Raw genomic sequence first — 23,247 nt, forward strand, 5'->3', positions numbered from 1 at the left:
AGGATTTTTTAAGTGCTTTAAGGACTTCCTGCCCATGTTGACTTGATAAAAGTTGAACTTCAAAGTATAATATTGTATAAAATTTTTCATGTATTTATAAATAACCATGACTAATTACGCTTAATTAATATATATTTTCCAGTTTGCTTTTGACGTGTTTATACAGTCATTAGATGTAGGTATCACTAATTATAGGAATGGAATAAAATAAGTATGAATGACTAAAACGAATTATTTTCATTAATTGTGTGGATTTTGGGCTTTACCCCCTGAGTGCAGTCTTTAAGGCGTCTCATGGGCCTGCCTGACAGGCTTCACGGAACACAAGAACCACTACCAATTTTCCACCCGGACAATTTACATTGTAGCACGCCGGCAAACCTGAAAACACAGCCCTCGCATGCCGTGACAGCAGCAGGATGTCCAGAGTCGAGACTGTGCTGAATGAGTCTGTATTTATCCTGCTGACACGTTGAATAATTGAAATGTATGAAGCGTCGGACAGAGCGGATCTGTCAGAGAAACCTGCACCTCCAAACTGGATCCTGCAGCATCCGGCGGTCAGTGATAGAGGAGCTCGGTTATGCAGTCTTGAGGTCTGCTGATGCATCAAACTGTAACTAGTGTTTTTCTTTTGTTTTAGTATCAGCAAATGAAGAATCTGGAGGTTGGGGACAGTGCTCAAGTCCATGCAGCTTTCCTTGTGTACATGGATCTGACTGAGGGTGAGTTTGACAAGATCATGTTATTCACATTTATTTTCATTCATTCGTTCAACTCAAAAGTTGTATTTTCTATAAAATGATATATCCCAGCATAATGATTCAAATGCTACTTTGAAGCCTTCACCGCTCTTAATAAATTCTGCAGAGAAATGCTGCTTTAGTAAATTCATTTATTTTATATGATCATGTGGATAAAAAGTGATACAAACCAGCCTTTAAAGCCCAACATGTGTAAATTGTGTGTAATTAAATTCCTCCTTTGGTCATTAAAACTCCTTAATGCCCAGAAAATTCAAAAAGTGATGAAATCTGCTGTTTGAGACATAAAAGTGACATCTCATCTACTCCTTCAAATTCACACGATGAGTCAGTACAAGTGACAAAATGTATAAAAAAAACTGAAGCTCTTTAGTCACACTATGAAAATCCAAATTCTAATTAAGAGATAACAACATTGATACCTTTTTATAAATACACAAATGTAAAATTTGATTTTTTGACAGATTATCACAGATGGTATTTAACCCTTTAAAATTCAACTAATAAGTATTTAAGATTATGACTTATCAATAACATAAATTACATACTATACTTACCAGTAATCCCTTGATTTGTGTCAAGCACTGGGGAGAATTGTGCAATAATAAGCCAATCAGAAAAAAGTCAACAAAGCATCACATTCCTGCTATAATCTTTGGAGGATCCACTACAGCTTTAAAGTAGATCTACGCTGCTGTAGACTGACTGCCACTGACACACTTACACTGTGTTTCTTGTTCTCCGCAGTGCGACGGTGGAAAGATGTCTCTTGTGTCAAGAGTTCTGAACTTGAGGTTGTTTTGCTGGAGGGGAGGGAGAAGGAAGGATCGCCCATCCACACAGTTCTCCCACTGCCTGCTCACCAATCTCTGAGCCACAGAAGGTGATAAGACACAGGACCGACTCACACACTTACCTCTTTTTTTCACCATCACAAGTAATTTTCCTGCATATCTCCATCTTACCGCTGTTGCCCTCCTCTCTGCTGTGCAGTATACGACATGTGCTAGACAGAGGATGTCCTATGCTGTTGTGCGCGGTGGCGTCAGACTCCACTCTGGTCTACCAGAGGATGACTGATGGGTTGGTGACACCGGACCCACCTGCAGGCCCCTTCCAAGATGTGGGACGCCGGCAGCACAGGAAGAGACGACAGCAGCACTGAGCGTCTGGCAGAAGAAGGAACCTCGGTGCAGTTGGTGAACTATCGAGGGGAAGAAAAGGATGAGCTGTAGCCGGTCTGTCTGTCTTTCACTCTGTGCAAGCTGCTGCTAAAATAAGAGGTGTGCTGATGACATGGCAGCAGGTGCAAATGGACCTATCCACGGTGCCCTTCTGGGATCCTGTATGTGGTTGTGAGGCCCAGCCTGCCTGTGATTCCCTCTCAGTCAGAAACAACGGGCTACATCCAACCAGTGAGGTGTCGCTGACTGGTTTCAAACCTTTCTGGCTTGTGACTACTTAAAATGAAGCATTGTCTACCTGTGACCCATCATCACTGGTTGTATTTGTCTATGGTTAGCAGACCAAACAAGGAGTTATTTATATAAGACTATTTTTACATTAGGTGAAGAGGTCAAATGATCCAATAATTCACAAGAAAAAGTCTAGATTATAGAGAGTTATGGAAATCAACATCATTTTGTGTTGTGTTGTTATTTTTTTGCAGCCCCTTTAGAAGGTTTGACCACAGGCAGGGAAACATTAATTTAGTTCATTTTCAGAGAAACCACTTGGTAACTTTGACAGAACATGTGCTGCCAAAACCCTTGTGTTTGGGAGATTTGTTGTATTGTATCCACACTACAATGTTGACTAGCTGCTCCTTCAATATAATTAGGGATGTGTTCACTCCATCCTTCACCATATGTGGTCACATGACTCCCCAGTAACCTTCAAATAGGACCTGATTACTTCCACAAAACATTAACATTACATGTAGAGCCTGTCCAATACTGGATGTTTTAGGCTGATACAGATATTGATTGTTAATGATTAAAAAATATATATTAATTGTAAGCGGATATTTGTTTTTATCATAAACACATAACACAAACATTTTGATGTAAATTACTGCCATACACATAAATTACTCTGAGTTATTTTGCCAAATAAAGGTAAATTTTGTGTTCTTAATCATATTTTGTGAATTGCCTTTTATTTCTTTATTTCTTAACAGTTTCAAAAGGAAAAGGCAGCACAGGACTCCTGAAAAGTAAACAGTGCGGTAACTCACAGAGATTAGCAATAGCTTTACAAGGTTGAACAGGGAGAGAATAGTTTGAGTTTATCTTCGGTCAAAAGTGGCAACAAGGTACATTTAATGAATTTGTGTGTTCATATGTATGTGTTAAGTTAGCTAACTTTGTGTTGCTATTGACTAAGCTAGTAGTAGCTACTAGCTGGGTTTTGAGTTTGTTTAATTTTTGGTTTAGCTTGTACACAAAACTTCATTAGGCCATCAATACTTATTTATTTTAATAAAGTCCTTGTTCAGCTGGGATGCTATGTGACCAGTTAGCTACGTATTGAGCGGGACATTTAACGTAACAATTGGAAAGTAAACTCACCAGTGATGTCTGGTGGACAAACTATGTAATGGTGACACTCTAAATGACCTCAAATCTTTGTGTCTTTGGCATTTCTGTTCTGCAACTTCTTCATATTTATCACTAACCTATAAGTCAGTACTAATATCTCTGATGAGCTTAAACTGCTTGATATAAGAATGTATCATTGGTCTCTAGGTCTCAATTAGGGCTGCAACTACAGATTATTTTCATTAGCGATTAATCTGTTGAATATTTCCTCGATTAATTGATTAGTTCTTTGGTCCATAAAATGTTGAAAAATGTCAATCACTGTTTCCCAAAGCCCAAGGTGACAATTTCAAATGTTTAGTTTTGTCCTGACCAACAGTCCAAAACTCAGTTTACTGTCACAGAAGATTAAAGAAACCAAAAAATATTCACATTTGAAAATTTGGAAATGTTCTTTTTAAGAAATGACTCAAAACGATGAATCGATTATCAAAATAGCTGGCGATTCATTTAATAGTTGGCAACTAATCGATTAATCGACTAATTGTTGCAGCTCTAATCCTGACTGCATTTAAAGCTCACCACTAATCATCTTATCACCCACATGTGCAACACTTCAGTGTTTTGTCCAGTGCATTGTGGGGATGTATGTTTGTATTATATGTTGCACCATGTTTAGACTATGACCATTTCTTAACACAGTGATGTGGTATTTATCTACAACAAGTACATTGTTGACAAAATGATTCATCTGGCAGGTTGTTTTGTTGACTGCCAGCTTTATTTAAACCAACACACTACTGCCAGCTGTGGGGATAAATTACCGAAAACACTTTTTATTTTTCTAGAAAAACAAAAATTCAACATAGAAACTGAACACGACAAAACATAACACTGGTGAGCGAAATACTGAATCAGACTAATAATGTGACTTTGCAGTGTCTCCCCCGTGGGGTTAACAAGGAACAGATACTGCAGGGGGCTTCAGTGACCCTGCTGTGTGAGTGTGTGTATGTGACTTTATAATGGTGCAATAGTGTCTTAATGAGAGGAAGGACTTGACTACATGAGACAAAGATTACAACACTTCAACCCTGAGCCTTATTTAACATAAATACTCTACATCATAACAGAAACAGACATGGACAGACGAACACACCGTACTGGCCAACATATTGTAGAAAAGAGGTTCATACTGTGTCTTGGAATGCAGGAAGTTTCCAACCTGTTGACTTTTCAGGGAGGCATTCAAGGACGAAATATTCAAAATGATGCAGATAGAGAGATTATTTTCACTATGAGTCAGTGTCCACAAGAGCACTGGTTGCTTCCGCTGCTGGAAATGTACATTTGCAACAGCCTGAGTGTTTCAAATGTCTACAGGAAGTCTCAGTGACAGCTGTGTATATATTGACCTTTCAGGAGTTATCCAAGCAGGGAAAGAAAAGTTCCTCAAAATCTCTGTCATCGTGTAATGGCTTCATCAGGTATGTAAACCTAAATATTGTTCTCTCCCCCTGGAGAACCATGAAAACTGAACCATCATTGATTTTGGTTGTCATCGTTCCTCAGGGGTTGATCAGACAAGCAGGAATTGAGTTGTGGGCAGGAGGGCAAAAAGGTGCTTGATTCAAGTTGGTAATCCATTCTTGTCGGGTGTGTTTCATACACGGGACGGTCAAAAACAAGACAGGGTCCCCTTTAGATATGGTATAACATGGTACGGTCCATCCATAACACTGCAGTGACAGTTCCTCTCATACTGGGACTGATGGATACACGACCACAGTGCTATGTCAGATCTTCCTCCTCTGAGCAGTAGTCTCGGCCCTGTGTACAAAACAGTGACATGTTAATGTGCGTTACATTTATGTTTACTATTAGTTGACGGTGCATTTTTTCCTAGTTACCCTGGATTAACTCACTGGATAATAGGGATAGACGATATTTTTGAAACCAATAAAATTATGTATGTATTTTTCTGACACTGTTGTGTGTGTGTATATATATATATATATATATATATATACACATATCACAATATGAAATTACAAGTAAAATGATCATATTAATGTGCAGCCCAATTATCTGTGTTCCTTGTTATGCTTTACATAAGAAATACATTTTAAATGTGTAAAACAAAACCTTCAGTAACTAATTTTGTTTGTTTTTGCCTCATTAACATATATGAGGGGGGCAAAATATTAGAAACACTTCAATATAATGCACTCCAGGTCACCACCCACTATGACGTCAATAATAAACATAAAGTAGAATTATCACCTTTCTGGCAACAAAAACTGAAAATGTATAAGCTTCGTAAAAGTAGAATTTATGGCAGAGCTGTTGTATTGGATTGCATTAGATTGTATAGGTGTATAATAATAATGATAATAATAACAATAAAGTGCTCAGGGAATGTATAGTGAAAATGTCACAATTTCCCAGAGACTAAAGTGAACTCTTTAGCTTAAGTTTTCAAATCGCAACAACAGGCCAAAACCCAAAAGTTATTCAATTTACAAAGACATAAAACAGAGAAAAGCAGCCAATTATCAAATTTAAAGGGGTTGTCAATTAAGGCTAAACAAGGATAAACAACAATCACTTGCACACAAGAATGAAACGCTGCACTGTGAACTGTTGTAAGGGAGAGCAGCACTGTCGCACAAGCAGGCTGAGGAGGACAAAACACAGTAGATGAAAGAACTGGCATTTGATCTGCTCTATTTTTGCCAATACTGATCCTGTAAATATGCTCTGATCCGCCTGGATACCGATCCTTACCGATCTTTGTTTTTCACCTTCAGTAGCCTCAAAAGACTAGATTGCGATGCAGCTACAAGATATGTTGAAACTGTTCAGTTAATTTTAAATTTGATTTAATTTTTAAAAATGTTTTCTTTGACTAGATCTAGTCACACTGCACCACTACTGAAACATGTTTTCATCAAATAACCACACTGGTGAAATGCACTGGACGTGACAGATTGAGGCTGTTTTTATGGTATTTTGATGTCATCTGCTGTGTCCCCACTTGCTGCAGATTTGCTGCAGTGATAGGATTAACTTCCATTATGTCATTTAGTGTGGGCTTTTTACAAAAAAAACACAAAATGTGATGTCCCCGTTGAAGGGCTGTCACTCTCTACCTTTTCAATCTTCTCATCCAACATCCTGAAGAATTCTTGCTGACTCTCTGATGAGTGGATGCTCCTGAAAACAGAACAGTACATCAGGTTAGAGATCTACAGTACAAAAGAAAATGAATCATTTATGATGTTGCGAGGGTCTAGCTGGGGACATGAAATAGAGTTTCAATGAAGACCGAAAAGAACAGACTACTGATACATGACAAATAAAACAAACATGTTCGTAATAGCAAAAAGAGACACTTACAGTATCTTTCCGTTTCCATTTGATCCTGTTTCATCCATGTGTTGACCTTTACCAAGTAGAGCACTTTTCTCCTGTGGGACATCCAACAAAACATACAAATATATACACAATCAACCATCTGATCAAATAGTTTGCTTATGTTCCATTATACAGCAGAATGGAAAACACAGCATGAGATACACAAGTAAATAAGAGGTGCTGGTGGTGTCTTATCATTTTAAACCCATGATATATTGAGCATAGCTTTCTATATTAATTTATTACACTTGTCATGACTTCTTTTGTTTAAAAAATTGCTATTAACAGACAAATACATAGACATAACATTCAGTAAACTGCTCCATTAGAGACAAAAAAAGTAGAATATAGTGAATAAGATCACGCACGGTGCTGTCCTGGCCATCCACTCCTCCCTCATCTCCGCTGATGTACTTGACTTTCTCCACTCCTTTCATCTTGTACTCATCTGTGACAGAGTGGGGAGACAGAGAGGCAGAAAGGAGCACATCTCCCCTTATTAATACTCAACAGCAGAGCCCCGGTGGCAAGCACACAGAGGATGACCCACTCACAGCCGCTCTGATCGGCACAATCCTCCGGGTTAATAGTTCTCACAGTTCAGTACTTGGCAAAGTAATTATGTGCTTGAATTCTCACGCTCCAGACTAGATCCTCTCTTAACAATGGTTGGCAAGCGGCAAAACACATGAGCTGTCAGCTTGATTCTCCTCTCCTCTCTGCCTCTCCATCTTTTCTCTTACACATGCACAGACCCCCTCCTCTAACTCACTCCAACGCATTTATAAAGGATGAAATTAAAAATACAGATATGACGCATAGCAATGATGGTCTATTGGTCACAATTGTAACAAATCAGATTAATACTGTGTGGTGTATACCTATAATATCTCATATAATAGATATAAGATTAGTGTTGTAATAAACAATATTGGTCTTATAGATGGTGACATCCTCTAAAGATATAATAGTTTGACCTTTCATACACAGCTGCCTTTAATAAAACACTAATTAAAGTTCTATCAGCATCTGAGAGCTTTATGAAAAACTTTAAAACAAAACACATTATTTTTATATTTCAAAATTGCTTGAAAATATGTGTCAATGTCTCAGCAGTGACTCATGCTCGCTCGTAGAAGAGTTGTGCTTTTTTGTTTATATACTATATTTAAATATGAAAGTATTTGCATGAACAGCTGAACTGATTTTGGTCGATAAATCGACTGATTGATTAGACAAACACACAATAACAGACAGAAAATTAATTAGCAACAATTTTGAGTCACATTTCAAGCAATGAAAAAAAATCAAACATTTACTGGTTTCATCTTCTCAAGGGTGAGAATTTGTTGCTTTTCTCTGTTTTATATTAATGTATTATAATATTATTTTATGTTCAATCACTTTAGGTTTTGGACTGTTGGTTAGACAAAACAAGAAATGTGAAGATGTCACCCTGGGCTCATTTAATAAACCAAATCATTAATCAATTCATAACAAAAATTATCTGCAAAATAATAATGACATTGAATATAATGGTAAAACTTTACTTTAAGCCCCCCTATTTAGCATAGGAATGTTTAATAAATGCTTTATGACATACTATAATGTAGTTATAAGCAGATTAATAACTTCTCCTCTTAATATATTTTATATATGTAACATATATTACAACTATGTTTTATTGTCATTCATTATCTGTTTTTACAGCAGCCTTCACTTAAGGGTGCCTGCAGGAGGAGTTACAGTTGTTGACAAATACATTAACTTATATCTGCAGTGTGTTATAAACCATTTATTAAATGTTTGCATATTACTTATAAATGCTAAATAGAGGCATTTAAAATAAACTGTTACCAAAGTAATTGTTAGTTGCAGCCCGAGACAAATGGTGATAGCTCACAGCTGTAACTGTTTGACCTTTCATGCACACCTGCTGTTAATAAAGCACTAATTAAGAGCTCCATCAGGATCAGAGAGCTTCAAGGCTCAAGTCTTCAAAGGTTCATCCCAGCACTTTTCATTACTGATGACAAATTTCAAACCTCTTTAACAAATTAAGGCTATATGTATATAGCTATATATGGCTGATTGTCAGTATCTAATACATTAAAAGGCCAGTTTAACCCTACATTTGAAGCAAAGATAATAGAAAAGTAGCTACATTTCCACTTGAGCAAAGAGATGCACGAGAAAAAGAGTTAATACTAATCAGTGTATGTGAACAGACTGACCAGAGAGGAGGTCCCCGTTGCTGTAGGCTTTGCTCTGGCCCTCCTCACTGTTGGGCACAGCAGACACCTGCTTGGCAGAGGTGCAGCCCATCTCCTCCTCCTCAGCTGCTCTCCTCCTCACCCCTGAGCATTACAGGCGCACCTGATGATGGGAGCAGAGGGCAGGTGTATGAGACTCAGTGACAAAAGCCTCAGTACACAGACAAGCCTCGTGATTAAGGTTTTATCAGGGAAACCATCTGAAGAGCATGACTGTTCCTCTAATAATCATTTCCAGAGGGGCTCAGCCTCTTGAAGGAAAGGATATTTGGAAAGGGACTCCCTGGACACAGTGGAGGAAATCCCCTGGACTCCAGCTTGAGAACCACTAATTCTTCATTATCAATTAGTCGTGAAGCACCCCGCCCTCGATTTAAAACACACAATCTACTCTTGGAAAGACAATAAAAACGTCTGCGAAAATCAGAAACGTGAGCGCGGCAGTGCCAGCTGCACCGCAACAATGAGGCCTTTCAGTCTGTCAGGATGCCACTGTGCCAAGCCGCCGGGTCGTTTTATTAGTGAATGGGGGTTTTCTGTGGCGCTCAGAGGATTAAACTGTGTTGCTCCCATCCCCGCCGTTACATCGGCCTGTAAGACCCGCAGCAACACTGATAACACAACAGTATGTTAGACCAAAATGACTCGAGTGTTTCGCATTAGGCTGATTGATCTCCATATGTTTGATCCTAAAGGCACTGATCGCTCAGCTGAGTCCAGCTGCAGAGTCAGCTGCTCCTCCTCCTCATCACTAGCTTTTCATTTGTACGTTTCTGCAGCCCATAAACGCAGCATCACTAAGATATTCCGTGCAATTATGTGCAAGCATATAAGAAACAGGAGAGAAGAAAATGCATTCCCGCTAAAGCTGCAAAATTTCACCCATCGTCTCATTTCATCGGAGGGAGGGAGTAATGATCAAGGTGCCTTATACAAATAATAACAAAAGATGCGAAAAGAGCAGCCATTCCGCGGCCAGCGGGCAACGCCGAGACGATATCACCAAAAAAATACTAGACTGCAGAATAAATGCTACAGCCATGGGGCAACATTACCTTTCTGGTTTATCCATGGTTCAGGACTCCTTCCTCCGGTTCAGAGAGGTTTTACTCCAGACACAGCACCCAGACAGACCGCATCTGCACCTCTCAGCTCATACAGGCATCAGCAGTGATGCAGTCAGTCCGTCTGCCAGCTGGATCTCATGGCCTCATAGACTCTGTTAAAGTGATCAAATTGCGCCGATTAATTAGAAAATAAAGAAGCGAGTCAAGCAGTAGGAATACGTTTTTCGAAAATTGAAAAAAGTCCAGAAATTACGTTTATTTTCAGTTCAAAACAAACACACAGAAAAAAATCCCCACTTCTTTTTCCATACGATTTTTCAGAGGCATCCTCTCCTTTTATGTGACGGAAAATTCACTGCGAACGAAGTTGCATTTTTACCAGTTGCCACTCGGAACTAATTCACCGACGCACCGAGAACTTCCGTCCAGCTCATTTACTTCTGCATCATCAAAGTTGACAGGAAAACATCCAGTGTTTGAAGCTCAGTTTCTCCGCAGCTGAATATTGACCTGATCAGTATGATTTTACTGACGATGATCGCTCGTGTAGCGGACGGACTTCCGCTCGCGGCCTCCATACAGGAGGATGACCAGGTAAATGAATGAAAGCTGGGTTACCTTCATATCATTAACGACGTCACGCCAAACTCCATTCAATTATTGTGACGTTTAATTACAGCTAGTTTATCCGCAAACATATAGGACTCATAAAACATTAGGTTGATTATTTGTGTTACACTAGTGAACTCGGCATATGACTTCATGATCCATGAAGCATTTCATTTATTATTATTATTATTATACACGAAAAGATTAAAAGCAGTGGTGGAAAGTAACTAAGTACATTCACATAAGTTCTGTACTTAAGTAGAATTCTGAGGTTCTTGTACTTTACTTGAGTATTTCCATTTGATGCTACTTTATACTTCCCCTCCACTACATTTCAGATGGAAATATTGTACTTCCTACTCCACTACATTTATTTGACAGCTTTAGTTACTTTTCAGATGAAGATTTGACACAATGGACAATAGAACAAGCTTTTAAAATACAACACATTGTTTAAGATGAAACCAGTGGTTTCCAACGTTTTTGGCTTTTGACGTCTTACTAAAAGCAGTGTGTAGTTGGGTCACATTTCAGATGTTTATGCGTTGTTAACAGCTCCACCAAATAATGATTTTTCCCTCTAAACTTCTCACATGGTTTCATTTCAATAAATGTTCAAATGATCCAATATTTCACCAAAATCAAAGATTAGAGAAAAACTCCAAAAACTGAAAACAGATTTGTGTATCAGAACTTTGTTTTTTCTTCTTTTCTCTCCCATTAATCATCTCACAACCCCTCAGATTTATCTGGTGACCCTTTGGAGGGGCGCGACCCCTAGGTTTGGAACCACTGGACTAAACTAGCTAACTGTACATAAAGTAGTTTTAACTAGCTCCACCTCCAGGAGCTACAACAGTAACATGCTGCTCTAACACTGATGCTTCAGTATTAATAATCTAATGATGTCATACATAATAACATATCAGTTATTGCAGAACCAGTACTTTTACTTTAACACTTTAAGCACATTTTACTGCTAATACTTATGTACTTTTACTTAAGTAGAATCTTTCATGCAGGACTTTTACTTGTAATGGAGTATTTTTACATTACTGTATGGGTACTTTTACTTCAGTAAAGGCTCTGAATACTTCTTCCACCTCTGATTAAAAGTAACATTACAGATGTTAAAATGTGTTACATTTAAACTGGTCTGACTCAGTTAAAACTGGTTTACAGCAGGTTCCTGTTCTGCAGCAAATAGAAGACAGAAACACATCACACAATAGAGACAGAAACAAAACAACAAAAAAACATAAACAGCTACACAGACACTACAGAGGAGAGGACTTAAGTGGAGGGAATAAAGATGGTGTATGTGAGTTGGATCAGTGGTTGCAAGTAGAGATGAATGATGAACAAAAACAATCATACTGTGATTATTTTGACAGATATTGTGATATGAGTCACGATTTTCGTGGGAACGATCATTTTTGCATTTCATTTTCACTGAAAAAAATATGAAAATGAGAATGATGTGATTTTTTTTTTTTTTTTTGCTGGGGTCTATACTAAACAAGCATGTACCCTTACATCTGGAGAATATGATTTGTAGGCTGGGACATCTTTGTAGCACCACAGTGCTTCATTTATAATGGTATGTTGTGACACATTTTTACATTTGTAAAAAAAATTGCAGCTCCTGCAATTTAGATATTGCACTTGGCCATATTGCAATTTTGATAATATTTCGATTAATTGTTCGGCCCTGGTTGCAAGTGTGTCCTTCCATCAGATAGTGTTTATATGCCTGTTTGAAGTGTGTAATAGAGGTTATTGCTCTAATGTAATATGGGATCTCATTCTAGTGTGTGTGTGTGAAAAAATGATCTCTGCCCATAGTTGTTTTTGTAATATGATACTGGAATAAGTCCCTGTGAAATTGATCTGGTGATGCGTTCCTGTCTTGTGTTGTGTCTTTGAAGTAGGACGGGAGTTATTATTCTGGATCTGAAAGTAAAATTTAATGGCTATACTATTCTGTTCTGAAAAGTCAGGGCATTAGATTGTGAAAGTGCAGTGCAGTGGTGAGTCCAAGGGGGAAGGTTGCCATGGACTCTATAAGCTCTATTGTATAATCTTGCTATTGGTTCAATGGTTTGCCTTGTGGTGAGAGACCAAACTGGGAGACAGTAGGATATTGTTGAAAGACTGATTGTGTGTAGACATGTGTCTGAGACAGTATGGGTGAGTTACGGCCTGATCTTGTTATAAACATACAATTTGTGATTGAGCTTCGTCATTAAATTATGAATGTGGTTTCAGTAAGTGAAATGTCAATGGAGGAATACTCCCAGATATCTGTAGGTTTCTGTGATGGTTTGTGTTTGACTTGCAAAATGAATGTGGTCAGAAGCAACTGTTTGTTTAAATAAAGCCAGTTTTTCTAACATCGCTGCTGTGTATCACAGTTTGTATTTTGTACTGAAAAAGAGATGTTGGAATAAAAAAATGTTGGAATAAAAAAAGGAGTTAGCTACTCAAAGTTATAGCTCGATACAAATAAATAGTTGGGTAATGTGTGGTTTGTACAGTATGTCAACTATTTGTAAAGTTTTTAGGCTTTGCAATGCTTCTGTAAGAGCCAAAGTCATCATAACATACTTTATTATTGTTGATATATGATAATTGTTGACTAATTGTACATGTTTTGCTGTTATTTGCTGATGTTTAGTAAACTGTGGGTCTATTACCAGGTCTTAAGTGGTAAAGTGCACCTCCTAGTGTCTTGGAAACATTATTAATAGCCTATAAATATCGCCTGTCACTTCTATGCTGATGATTCACAGCTGTACCTCCCACTAAAATCTAGTCTCTCCTGGTCTGTTTCGAGGACCTTAAAGGCTGGATAGCAAATAATTTACTTTCAGGTAAACAGTAACAAAACAGAAGTGATTATCTTTGGTCCCTCTAAGTCCTGAAGCCATCTCACCAGTAAACTAGGCCACCTCGCCCATATGAGATACCACATGCAAAAAAAACCTAAGCGTTATCTTTTATTCTGAGCTCTGTCTTGACAAACAAATCAATTCTGTTGTTAAGAAAGTTACTATCAGTTAAGAACCATTTCCAAACTCAAGCCAAGTCTGTCTTTCCATGATATGGAAAAAGTAATTCATTACTTCATTACATCATGACTGGACTATTGCAATTCTTTATATTTAGGCCTTCCCCAGTTTTCATTTACTCACCTATCAATGGTCCAAAATGCAGCTGCAAGGATGCTGACTGGTATTAAAAAGTGTGAGCACATCACCTCAGTCCCAGCCTCTCGTCACTGGCTCCATGTTCATGTTAGAATTCAATTTAAGACTTGCTGATTGCTTTCAAGGCTCTTAATGGTCAGGCCCCATTTTTCACTGGCACTCAGCTCGTAGGTCTCTTAGATCTGATGGCAAATCTCTCTTTTATGTCCCACAGTCAAAATCTAAAGGATGACAGAGCATTTGCAGTTGCTGATCCATGACAGTGGATCCAGTTGCTGTTAAATATCAGATGTGCTCCCTTCATCTCTGTTTTTAAATCCAGGCTAAAGACACTTTTTATTCACTGGCCTTTTGGCCCACTAATCTTTCAATCTGTTGTCATGTTTATAAATCTGTATTTGTCCCTTGTTGTTTATTGTTGTCGTTGGTATGTTTCCCTCTTTACTTTTCCCTTTGTTTTTTGACATGACATTTTGACGTCCTTTTGTACAGCACTTTGGTCAGCTTTAGCTGTGTTTTAAATGTACGCTAGAAATAAACTTTACGTACTTTACTGTAATCTAGAAGTCAGCTGATTAATCAGCAGTTAGTGGAAGGATGTTTTCTTACTGTTAGTTTGGCTCGATACAGCTTTTTGGCTGTTAATTTGGATTATTTTGGATTACCTTCCTGTGGATTACATAATTTTGTTCTACAAAAGGATTTTACTAAGTGAAACACATTCTTGTAAAAGGAGGATTATTCAGAGACAAGTTATATCAAATATTCTCCTGACTGTGTGGATCTGTGAGTAACCCTTAAATTTGAGATGGATGCACAGTGGGAATGTGGGAAGAAATAGAAAAGTGTCAAAACAACAGAGAAACTAAATACAAATCTCTACTACAGCTTCATAAGCATGAATTTTACATTAAAGTGTCAACAAGAATTGTGCAGATTGACTATTTGTCATTTTGATATTAATCTTGATAACGTCATTTTATTAACTGTCATTGCTTATCTTTGTCAGTCAGGAAGAGACCTCCAGCAGTACCAGAGCCAAGCCAAACAGCTGTGCCGGAAACTGAATGCTCAGAGTCCTGACCGCTGCACCCTGGAGGCCGGGGTAATGAACTTTCAGTAAGTTAACGCCAGTACACAAAGTGTTTACTGAAATATTTACAGTATGTGGATCCAAAGTGTTGTTTTGGGTTTATGGGTTGCAGTCTCCTGGAAACTCAAATATGGCAATATGGGGAGAGACATCTGTAGTTATCCAAAGTATATTTGAGATAGTATCAAAGTAGTTCTGCCAAAAGCAAGATAATAATAGAACATGTGGGTTAGGTTGTAGGATGAAGTATGTGGGTGATATTAGGATAAATTTGTGACAATTCTTGTACCTTGAAGTGTTTGAGTGTGAGATGAGCACAAGTTGAGTCTGTGTTAATTTGTGAAGAGCAACGTCCCACCAGTTCAAAGTGTTTTCTTAAAGGGAAAATATCACAACGTTTGATACACGCTGCACATTACCAAGCACCTCAGCGATTTTACTGATTTTAATTTCAGTTTCTTGTTTTTAGCTATTTAATAGCGCAGGGTGTTTGCTACCTGTCCCTCTGTGAGGCTTCATTTCCCAAAAAGATGGCGTTTGCGTACCTTGAAGACCTCCACAACGAGTTCTATGAGCAATATGGAAGGAGAGTCCCTACAGTGACAAGGCCATACTCTTTCATCGAGTTTGGTAAGACAGAGCTTTTTGTAGTACATTCAAGAAACATTATGAACCCCCTACACAAAGAATGAAAACCTTGATCAAGTCTATATATACATACATTGTTTTAGACACATACATCCAGAAGACAAAGAAGTCGTACATCGATAGCAGGGCCAGGAGGAACTTGGGGAGTATTAACACGGAGCTGCAGGACGTCCAGAGAATCATGGTGGCCAATATTGAGGAAGTTCTGCAACGAGGAGAAGCCCTTTCTGGTGAGTACAGCCGTGTTTTGAAAAATACCAGCACAAAATTGGTTCATTATGTTTTTGTTCTTCTTATGGTTATGAGGTAGTTTGTGGTGATGTTATGCATTGCATTGTATTGTAAGGTGTCCCTGTTACTTTTATCTCCCTTGTAAATCTCTTGCTTCCACTTTTTAGTCAGTGTTGTTAGCACAAATTTTCAAAAACTAAATGTACTTTTTCCCTTCAGCTTTAGACACCAAAGCCAGCAATCTGTCCTCTCTGTCGAAGAAATACCGCAGCGATGCCAAGTACCTCAACACCCGCTCTACATATGCCAAGGTGGCTGCCGTGGCAGTCTTCTTCATCACACTCATCATCTATGTGCGCTTCTGGTGGCTCTGATGGAGTCTGACACAAGGACTTTGGGGGGGAAGGTGTTTCTCTTTGAAAACTAAGCATTTACTTTTTTCATCATATACCACGGTGCCTTAAAGGGGTCGTATACAATCTGTCCATGTTGAAGTTAACAGATACAGCTTAGAGTCATGCTACGTATATTCAGTATAAACTGAGCCATAGGTCTGTAATGGGATGTCTGTTATGGAAGCAAATGCTTCATGATGAGTTCAAATAATTCTGTTTACTGGAACATTAAGAGCAGGGTTTACAGATGAATATGTTTACACAGTGGAACAGGGGTTTCTTTCAGAGTTTCAGCATTAAGGAGAAACTTTATATACATATGCAGAAGTTCTGATGAAAGTCTTAATACTGTGAGTAAAAAAAATGTTTATTGTTCACAAAGTTTACAGAATTGTAAGAAAGTCTTATTGAAAAGATTAAATATTTATCAAATTGTCATCTATTTTACAAAAGTATGCATGCAAAACATAACATGTTAATGTCACTGATGACAGTCTCTCTCTTTACATATACCAACACTTCTCTGGTCTTACACACACACATAATAATCCAAGGAAGCCAGTTATGTTCATTCAACAAACATGTTATCCAGAGTGAACAACATGGAGCTACTTGAGAAAGAACAGTCACACCTACACAACACTGTTCAGCTCAGCCATGTGTGTAATGATGATGGTGATGATACCACTGTTTGAGTTATTCTGTCAGCCATTGTTGCCCAGTATTGTTCACTTGCTGCAGTATCATTAGATTTTGTTTTATTATATTGAATTAACAGTAGTCAGTAGATCCCAGTTGCACATTCTGTTTGCATCAGAGAGGCGCTTTGATTTTAACTTGAACTTAGCCAGCGAAGGATTATCTATTGAGTTATTTGTTAAAACTTAACAAATAAAAATCTTAACTGCTGACTTGCTGCAATTTAAACTGATTGATGGAGAATCTGGACGTAGAGTCTTTCCCTCCTTACTCCACTGAAACTTCAGTTTTTGATGGTGGTGAGAACATTTATTTTCTTGCAACTATTTCCAAGTTCGTAGGAGATTCAAACTGGTGACTCTTGGGTTGTAGAATCCTTCCTTTTCTTTATATTGATGTTATAGTGAAAAGATCAGAGTCTTTGTTCCTGTCCTGTCCTCCAGAGTGATGGATGGACATCAGGACACAGATTTATGCCACCAGATCAAAGTCGTCTCTCTGCAAAAGAGACACAAAAGAGTGAAAAAAGACGCTCAACTCAATGACACCAAGGTTTTATGGGGTTGATTCAAATACCAGATGGTCATTTGCAATTACTGCATTTTTACAACAGTATGATAATACATGTAAGCAGAACTTAAAATATTACTCACCTCATCATTATAATTCATGACATGCTGTTTGATCTTCGAGGAATCCACCCAAGTAACAAAATCTTCCATATTTCTGAAAAAAGGACAGATTAAATATGCATTTCCATTATTAATTAATCTGTTGATTATTTTCTCTATCAGTCGTTTCATATATAAAATGATGATCACGGTTTCCAACCAAGGTCACGCCCTCAAATGTCTTGTTTTGTCCACAACACAAAGATACTCAGTTTATTATTATAGAAGACTAAAGAAACCAGAAAATATTCACATCTGAGAAGCTGGAACCAGAGAATTGACAAATTCTTAAAAAATGACTAAAAAGAGTAATCAATTATCAAAATAGTTTGATTAATTTTCAGTCAATCGACGAATCAGTTAATCGACTAATGGTTGTAGCTCTAATATTTACTGTAAATTTATTGTCCTGTATTATAGAACCTACAGTGTGTGTGTGACTGGGCCTGATCCACATGAAGTGGTTTAAATGAAAGACATAAAATGTTTGATACAAACCTTGTGACTAGAAATGCTGGATCTGTGACAATCTCAGGGCCCACACGCACATCTGAGACTAAGTCAAGGACACTACTGCAAAACAAACTGTGTCCTTAGACACAAACACATTACAAGAAGGTCTGTGGTCATAATCAAACATAGACATGAATGCATTAATGAAGGATACGTCCTTGTTCGATGAAGGTGATGGCTGTCTTCAGGTTCTGAGCCATACGAAGGTTCAGCATGATGCTGGGCAGCCTCCTCCTGCAGGAGTCACACAGGTGATGTATGTGAGCATCCACTGACTTAATGAAGAGTTCATGTGTATGACGTTCACACATGTTGTATGACATGTTTGTGGGATAAATTACCTGCAGAACGAAGACGCTGTGACTTTCTCTGTGAGGGACAGATTCTGTTTGGTTGGGACGAGTCCAATGCTGTAACTAATGTGAAGAAACAATAAAAATATCAGTGTGATATAAATGGAGGTTTAGCAGTGTTTCCATTATATACATAAAATTTTTGCAGCCGCTGTTTCAGAACTTTATGAAATGTCATGAAGTCGCTATTACACGACTCTGCAGAGCTGTCCGCTCCACTGAACTCAAACAAACGGTCGCCTGCTCTCTCTACACTTTAAGGATGAGCAACTGCAACAGTGACAGGATGTCAATCACCGGTAAAGTCATGACAACCAAATAAACAACAGCGTGAGTAAAGCATCTTCTGCGGATTTAATGAGGACAGCTCTATCCTTACCTGCGCCAGCTGGCGGCCATTGCCTTCACAGTGCCCATCTCCAGTGTGAACTGTGAGACAGACTTCTCAACTGTGAACAGTGTACGACATTTAATAAGTAATATCTGAAATCAGAGATTGTTTGGTTTCTCTCAGTTTCCCACACTACACTCATTCTTGTTATTTGTAGGTGTAGACAGACCTGAGAAACAGGCTGAAGGGGGACCATCTGGCCTCGTGCATGCTACTGAGCATGAACAGGCCACCTCATGACAGAGTCTTAGAGCTCCTCTTTCAAAAAACAAGAAAAATTAAGTGCTCTCAGCCAGGCTGCAAACTTTACCACTGAAGTTAATTTACAATGCCATCTGTAAGGAGTGGGTCAAAGAGGCATTATGTATGAATAAATAGATGTCAATAAATATGTTCTAAAGTTTGTTTTGTAGTCAAGTGTCATTTTATTTCATATTTTTAAATGACCTGAAACACTGTTTAGAATGAGTTGTGATTTTAAAACAAGATCAACCAGGGCCCCCAGTTAAAAACTACAATACCACAGAAGTAAACAAATACAACATGAATGTTGCCAAACAGGATCACACCGTCACACTCACAGTTTTTCCAGTAGTTGGTGTGAACTTTGAGCTCTGAAGCCGTCTTTCTCGTCCAGGTCTCTGATTTTCTGGGCCAGATCTCTGATGTTACGACTCAGCTTGTTGTATCTGGGAAATTGGAGAAAGAAAACACTATTGGCACAAACACTATCCAAATATCTGTCTCTATACTATCCACTGGTCTACTATACCTTCTTTAAAATAAGTAGAACTTGACAAAAGCAAATATCACACCATGATCAGTCAATATTTTGGGTATGACTCATAGCTCGTACTATACAACGGCATTTTAGGCTCCAATATCCAGCTTATAAATAACTAGCTAAGAATCAGCAGAGAGGTTTTTTTTTTAACTGTAATGTCTACATTTAATTTATCTAACACAGTATGTATATATATACACACACACACAATTCTTCTGTTTGTAATTTTAAGCTAATTTTACCTACTCTTATTGATACATTAGACTATAATGTGGCAATGTGACACATTCTGTATTCTAGTACAGTGGTTCTCAAAGTGAAGTCTGGAGACCCCCAGGGGTCCTTGAGAGGGTCCCAGGGGGTCCCCAGCGAAAAGGGGAATAATCTATTTCACTATAATTCCTTCCATAAGTAATACAATGACATAATGTTTGACTGTTTTGGTGAGTTTCATACACTTTCTGTAATAAAACATCTAAAAGTAGAAATTTATCAGATGGGGGACCCTGGGACAAAATTATGGAGGCACCTGTCTGATATCAGTCCCGATACCTTGGCTTTGAGTATCAGCTGATACTGAGTACTGATACTAGTGTTTAATCAATGAGCTTTATGTCTCACTGTGTTGAAAAGACTGGCATCATTCTTTTATGTGTACGGAAACATCAGGCTTGACTTAAACATTGCTTTCCTAACTTTCTAAAACAAAATATATAGATATAAATTTATTGAATTGTTATTTATTAAAATAATGGTATCTGATACCAGCTATCTGACTCAGTATTGGGCTAATATCCAATATCAATATCAGTATCAGTATCAACATCGGTGCATCTCTACACAAAATCCTTTCAAATGGGGATCTAACTGGTCTAATTTGTGTCAGTTTAGGGGTCCAGCACCACTGGTCTAGTAGATCTTTTACTTATAGTATGAATATTTTTTGTCATTTCACACTTACTTTGGCAATGTAAACATATGTTTCCTGCCTTTAAAGCTCTCTTGAATTGTGTTGAAATTGAACATTTTCCCTGTTTCAACGTCATTTTTTAAACTCACCGACACTTTCAACGTGTTTTTCAATCTGACTCTATGTGTCTAAAACACAGCTAAAGCACAAACTGACAGTAACAGCCAACATTAGCAGCATAGATGCTCACTTGGTGTAGTCCTCCCTCTTCTCGATGTGAAACCTCCGCAGCACTTTGACCTCGTGTAGGTTGTTGTCCACCTCCCAGTTGATGAAGTCCACCTTCTTCAACAACTTCTGCTCATGGTGCTTTAATTTACGAACCATTTTTATACCCTTCGCTGGTTAAGTTCAATTTATTTACAAAACTGACTCCACTTTGATATCACACATGCAGGTTGAGGGAAACACCGGAAACACGTGTTCTTCTTGCTGAATATCAGATCAGAGTTCACCACAGCGCCTCCTATCGCACTCCAACACTACATATGACCCACTGTTTCTAAAGAGAGCAAGTTTGAGTAAATAAATGGAAACTGGAAAACTGGAAAAATGCTGTAATTAATCATTAATTAGCCAAATAAAAATATATTATCAAAATAGTTAAAGAATACAGGTATAGTACAATTTCTCAGACGAGTACAATTGATATTTGCAGGCATATCATCACGATATTGTGCCAGACAGGAAGTATTTTACGGCATTCATGTTGTTATTCAGTGCAGGAATAATAATTATTAAAATGCCCATAGAATTAAAAGAAATAGTTTATTTTCTAAGACACTATATCACAATTTTACATCAATATTCTACACTATGAAAAACACTTTTCTGTATCTGCAACAGTATGTTTGTTGATGTACGTCAAGGTCCTCCTGTACCAGCATATTTCACATGGTTTTTCGCCCTTTTTTCACCACCTTAATATGTTTTGGATGCATCATGGTTCTGAATTATGATGAGAAATATCAATAGACGTACAGTAAGAAATAACATAAGAAATAGCAAAAACAAATACTGTAATGTCAGACTATACATATACACACACACACACACACACACACACACACACACACACACATACATACATATATGTATATATCTACAGGAAAAGCAAAACTGAAAAATAATTCTTGAACAAAACCAGCTGGACAAGGTTTGCACAGTTGTAAGGACTAAACTGGAGAAAGTATTAACTTTCTCCCTCCTCATTCACCCACGACCTCAACTCATTGTATTCTATTGCAACACTAAAGTATATCTCCCTGCTTTGCTTTCCTAATTCTAATTTTATGCAGCCTATTCACACTCCCTGAGGTTCAGTTTCACCATCACTGATGCCCTCAAATGGTTGAAGTGTGTCATACAACCAGTCTGGCTCAGTGATGCAGCATCCTGTATGTTGCTTCATGTTTCAGGGACACATTCTGCTGTTTGACTTGTATCCTTTCAGATAATGCAGGACTCCATCTGCTGGTGGAATGCTGTAACATTCAGTAAAGTCATCAATGTTTGTTCATAATAATTTACAAATTGTTAGAAACACATTCATATTAAACATTTATTTGAATATCTGCCTTGAAAATGACCACTGTTCATGTGTTAAATGTAATAGAGCTGTACGATCAGTGAGAGATTTCTGTGTGTGTGTATGTGTGTGTGTGCAGTGAGTGATGCAATAATGAAAAAAAGTTAAAGAAACAGCTAATTTCATTTAAAAAATGGACAAAATCCTCAACAGATTTTGATGTGATTCTTTCTTCTACAAAGAGTAAAAATAAAGACTGGTGGATCTGAAGACTGAAAAATGAATGATCCTTTTTATTTTTTTATGTTTCAGAGAAACCAGCTTATCCACAAGGAACCTAACTGACATCTTGTTTCTCTCCACCTGCACTGTGACTTCCTGTGAAGATATGTGAAGGTATCTGTGAAGGTATCAAGCACTCATCCTCCTCCGTTGACCTCTGTTGACTGTGTCTGTGACACCGACTCAGGGTCTTGTTGGCAAAAACAAAAGACGCCCTCCTTAACTACTCTAGTTCCTCACACTTTGACCATGAGGCAGTCATAGCTCTCACTGCAAAGGTCAGGCATTCTCAAGACCAGCTTGACGTATGTAACGTATGACCAGGCTGGAAAGGGTTACAAAACCATTTCTAAACAGTTTGGACTCAGTCGACTGTCAGGCAGATCATGTACAAATGGAAGACATCCAACACTATTGTTACCCTCCCAAGGAGCGGTTGACCAAAAAAATCACACCAAGAGCAGGCATGTAATAGTCTGGGAGGCCACAAGGGACCCTAAGGTAACGTCTAGGAAACTAGAGGCCTCTCATGCAGTAAGACAATGACCCTAAACACACAACTCGATCTACCAAAGAATGGTCAGAGCAGAGGAAAGATAATGTTTTGGAATGGCCGAGTCAAAGTCCTGACCTTAAACCTACAGAAATACTGTGGGAGGACCTGAAGCAGGCAGTTCATCCAACATTCCTGAGTTGAAACTATTCTGTAATCAGGAATGGGCTAAACTTCCTCCAAGCTGATGTTCAGGGCTGATAAACAGTTACAGGAAATGTTTGGTTGAATTTATTGCTGCTAAAGGGGGTCACAAC

At 38.1% G+C, this 23,247-nt stretch overlaps 4 protein-coding genes across 5 annotated transcripts; 2 read left to right on the top strand and 2 right to left on the bottom strand.

The window, feature by feature from the left end:
• The first annotated feature begins 349 nt into the window (after positions 1 to 349).
• Positions 350 to 2,900, top strand: tsen15 (TSEN15 tRNA splicing endonuclease subunit). The gene is made up of 4 exons (XM_042429070.1): positions 350 to 560; positions 644 to 725; positions 1,512 to 1,647; positions 1,758 to 2,900. The coding sequence occupies exons 1-4, from the start codon at positions 486 to 488 to the stop codon at positions 1,927 to 1,929; spliced, it is 465 nt and encodes a 154-aa protein (XP_042285004.1). The 5' UTR covers positions 350 to 485; the 3' UTR covers positions 1,930 to 2,900.
• A 1,220-nt stretch (positions 2,901 to 4,120) lies between these two features.
• zgc:55943 (uncharacterized protein LOC406337 homolog) lies at positions 4,121 to 10,447 on the bottom strand. Of its 2 annotated transcripts, none has more exons than XM_042429335.1 (7): positions 10,359 to 10,447; positions 10,050 to 10,211; positions 8,956 to 9,097; positions 7,090 to 7,169; positions 6,704 to 6,774; positions 6,457 to 6,520; positions 4,121 to 5,134 (listed from the first exon to the last, which is right to left on the bottom strand). In XM_042429335.1, exons 3-7 carry the CDS (start codon positions 9,044 to 9,046, stop codon positions 5,096 to 5,098), a joined length of 345 nt encoding a protein of 114 aa, XP_042285269.1. In that variant the 5' UTR covers positions 9,047 to 9,097; positions 10,050 to 10,211; positions 10,359 to 10,447; the 3' UTR covers positions 4,121 to 5,095. The 2 variants fall into 2 exon arrangements, with proteins under 2 accessions (XP_042285269.1, XP_042285268.1); XM_042429334.1 differs by having other exon boundaries at positions 10,050 to 10,213; positions 10,315 to 10,429.
• Positions 10,448 to 10,458: 11 nt separating this feature from the next.
• Positions 10,459 to 16,684, top strand: sec22ba (SEC22 homolog B, vesicle trafficking protein a). Its single transcript, XM_042429332.1, has 5 exons — positions 10,459 to 10,655; positions 14,889 to 14,998; positions 15,442 to 15,602; positions 15,704 to 15,850; positions 16,071 to 16,684. The coding sequence occupies exons 1-5, from the start codon at positions 10,581 to 10,583 to the stop codon at positions 16,223 to 16,225; spliced, it is 648 nt and encodes a 215-aa protein (XP_042285266.1). The 5' UTR covers positions 10,459 to 10,580; the 3' UTR covers positions 16,226 to 16,684.
• Positions 16,593 to 21,047, bottom strand: imp3 (IMP U3 small nucleolar ribonucleoprotein 3). The gene is made up of 7 exons (XM_042429333.1): positions 20,818 to 21,047; positions 19,455 to 19,562; positions 18,471 to 18,545; positions 18,284 to 18,363; positions 18,115 to 18,166; positions 17,599 to 17,671; positions 16,593 to 17,443 (listed from the first exon to the last, which is right to left on the bottom strand). The coding sequence occupies exons 1-7, from the start codon at positions 20,952 to 20,954 to the stop codon at positions 17,417 to 17,419; spliced, it is 552 nt and encodes a 183-aa protein (XP_042285267.1). The 5' UTR covers positions 20,955 to 21,047; the 3' UTR covers positions 16,593 to 17,416.
• Between the last annotated feature and the right edge of the window lie 2,200 nt (positions 21,048 to 23,247).

The sequence above is a fragment of the Thunnus maccoyii genome, chromosome 12, assembly GCF_910596095.1.
Source record: "Thunnus maccoyii chromosome 12, fThuMac1.1, whole genome shotgun sequence".
Lineage (NCBI taxonomy): Eukaryota > Metazoa > Chordata > Actinopteri > Scombriformes > Scombridae > Thunnus > Thunnus maccoyii.

Excerpts from the sequence above, each read along its gene's own strand:
- tsen15 (XM_042429070.1), top strand. The coding sequence starts at position 486 with ATGTATGAAGCGTCGGACAGAGCGGATCTGTCAGAGAAACCTGCACCT. Across the intron at positions 561-643 it reads GGATCCTGCAGCATCCGGCG|TATCAGCAAATGAAGAATCT; the intron begins GTCAGTGATAGA and ends CTTTTGTTTTAG. Across the intron at positions 726-1,511 it reads GTACATGGATCTGACTGAGG|TGCGACGGTGGAAAGATGTC; the intron begins GTGAGTTTGACA and ends TGTTCTCCGCAG.
- zgc:55943 (XM_042429335.1), bottom strand. The coding sequence starts at position 9,046 with ATGGGCTGCACCTCTGCCAAGCAGGTGTCTGCTGTGCCCAACAGTGAG. Across the intron at positions 7,170-8,955 it reads CAACGGGGACCTCCTCTCTG|ATGAGTACAAGATGAAAGGA; the intron begins GTCAGTCTGTTC and ends ACTCTGTCACAG. Across the intron at positions 6,775-7,089 it reads TGGATGGCCAGGACAGCACC|GAGAAAAGTGCTCTACTTGG; the intron begins GTGCGTGATCTT and ends GATGTCCCACAG.
- sec22ba (XM_042429332.1), top strand. The coding sequence starts at position 10,581 with ATGATTTTACTGACGATGATCGCTCGTGTAGCGGACGGACTTCCGCTC. Across the intron at positions 10,656-14,888 it reads CCATACAGGAGGATGACCAG|TCAGGAAGAGACCTCCAGCA; the intron begins GTAAATGAATGA and ends TATCTTTGTCAG. Across the intron at positions 15,851-16,070 it reads ACGAGGAGAAGCCCTTTCTG|CTTTAGACACCAAAGCCAGC; the intron begins GTGAGTACAGCC and ends TTTTCCCTTCAG.
- imp3 (XM_042429333.1), bottom strand. The coding sequence starts at position 20,954 with ATGGTTCGTAAATTAAAGCACCATGAGCAGAAGTTGTTGAAGAAGGTG. Across the intron at positions 18,364-18,470 it reads ACAGCGTCTTCGTTCTGCAG|GAGGAGGCTGCCCAGCATCA; the intron begins GTAATTTATCCC and ends TGACTCCTGCAG. Across the intron at positions 18,167-18,283 it reads CACCTTCATCGAACAAGGAC|ATGTGCGTGTGGGCCCTGAG; the intron begins GTATCCTTCATT and ends ACTTAGTCTCAG.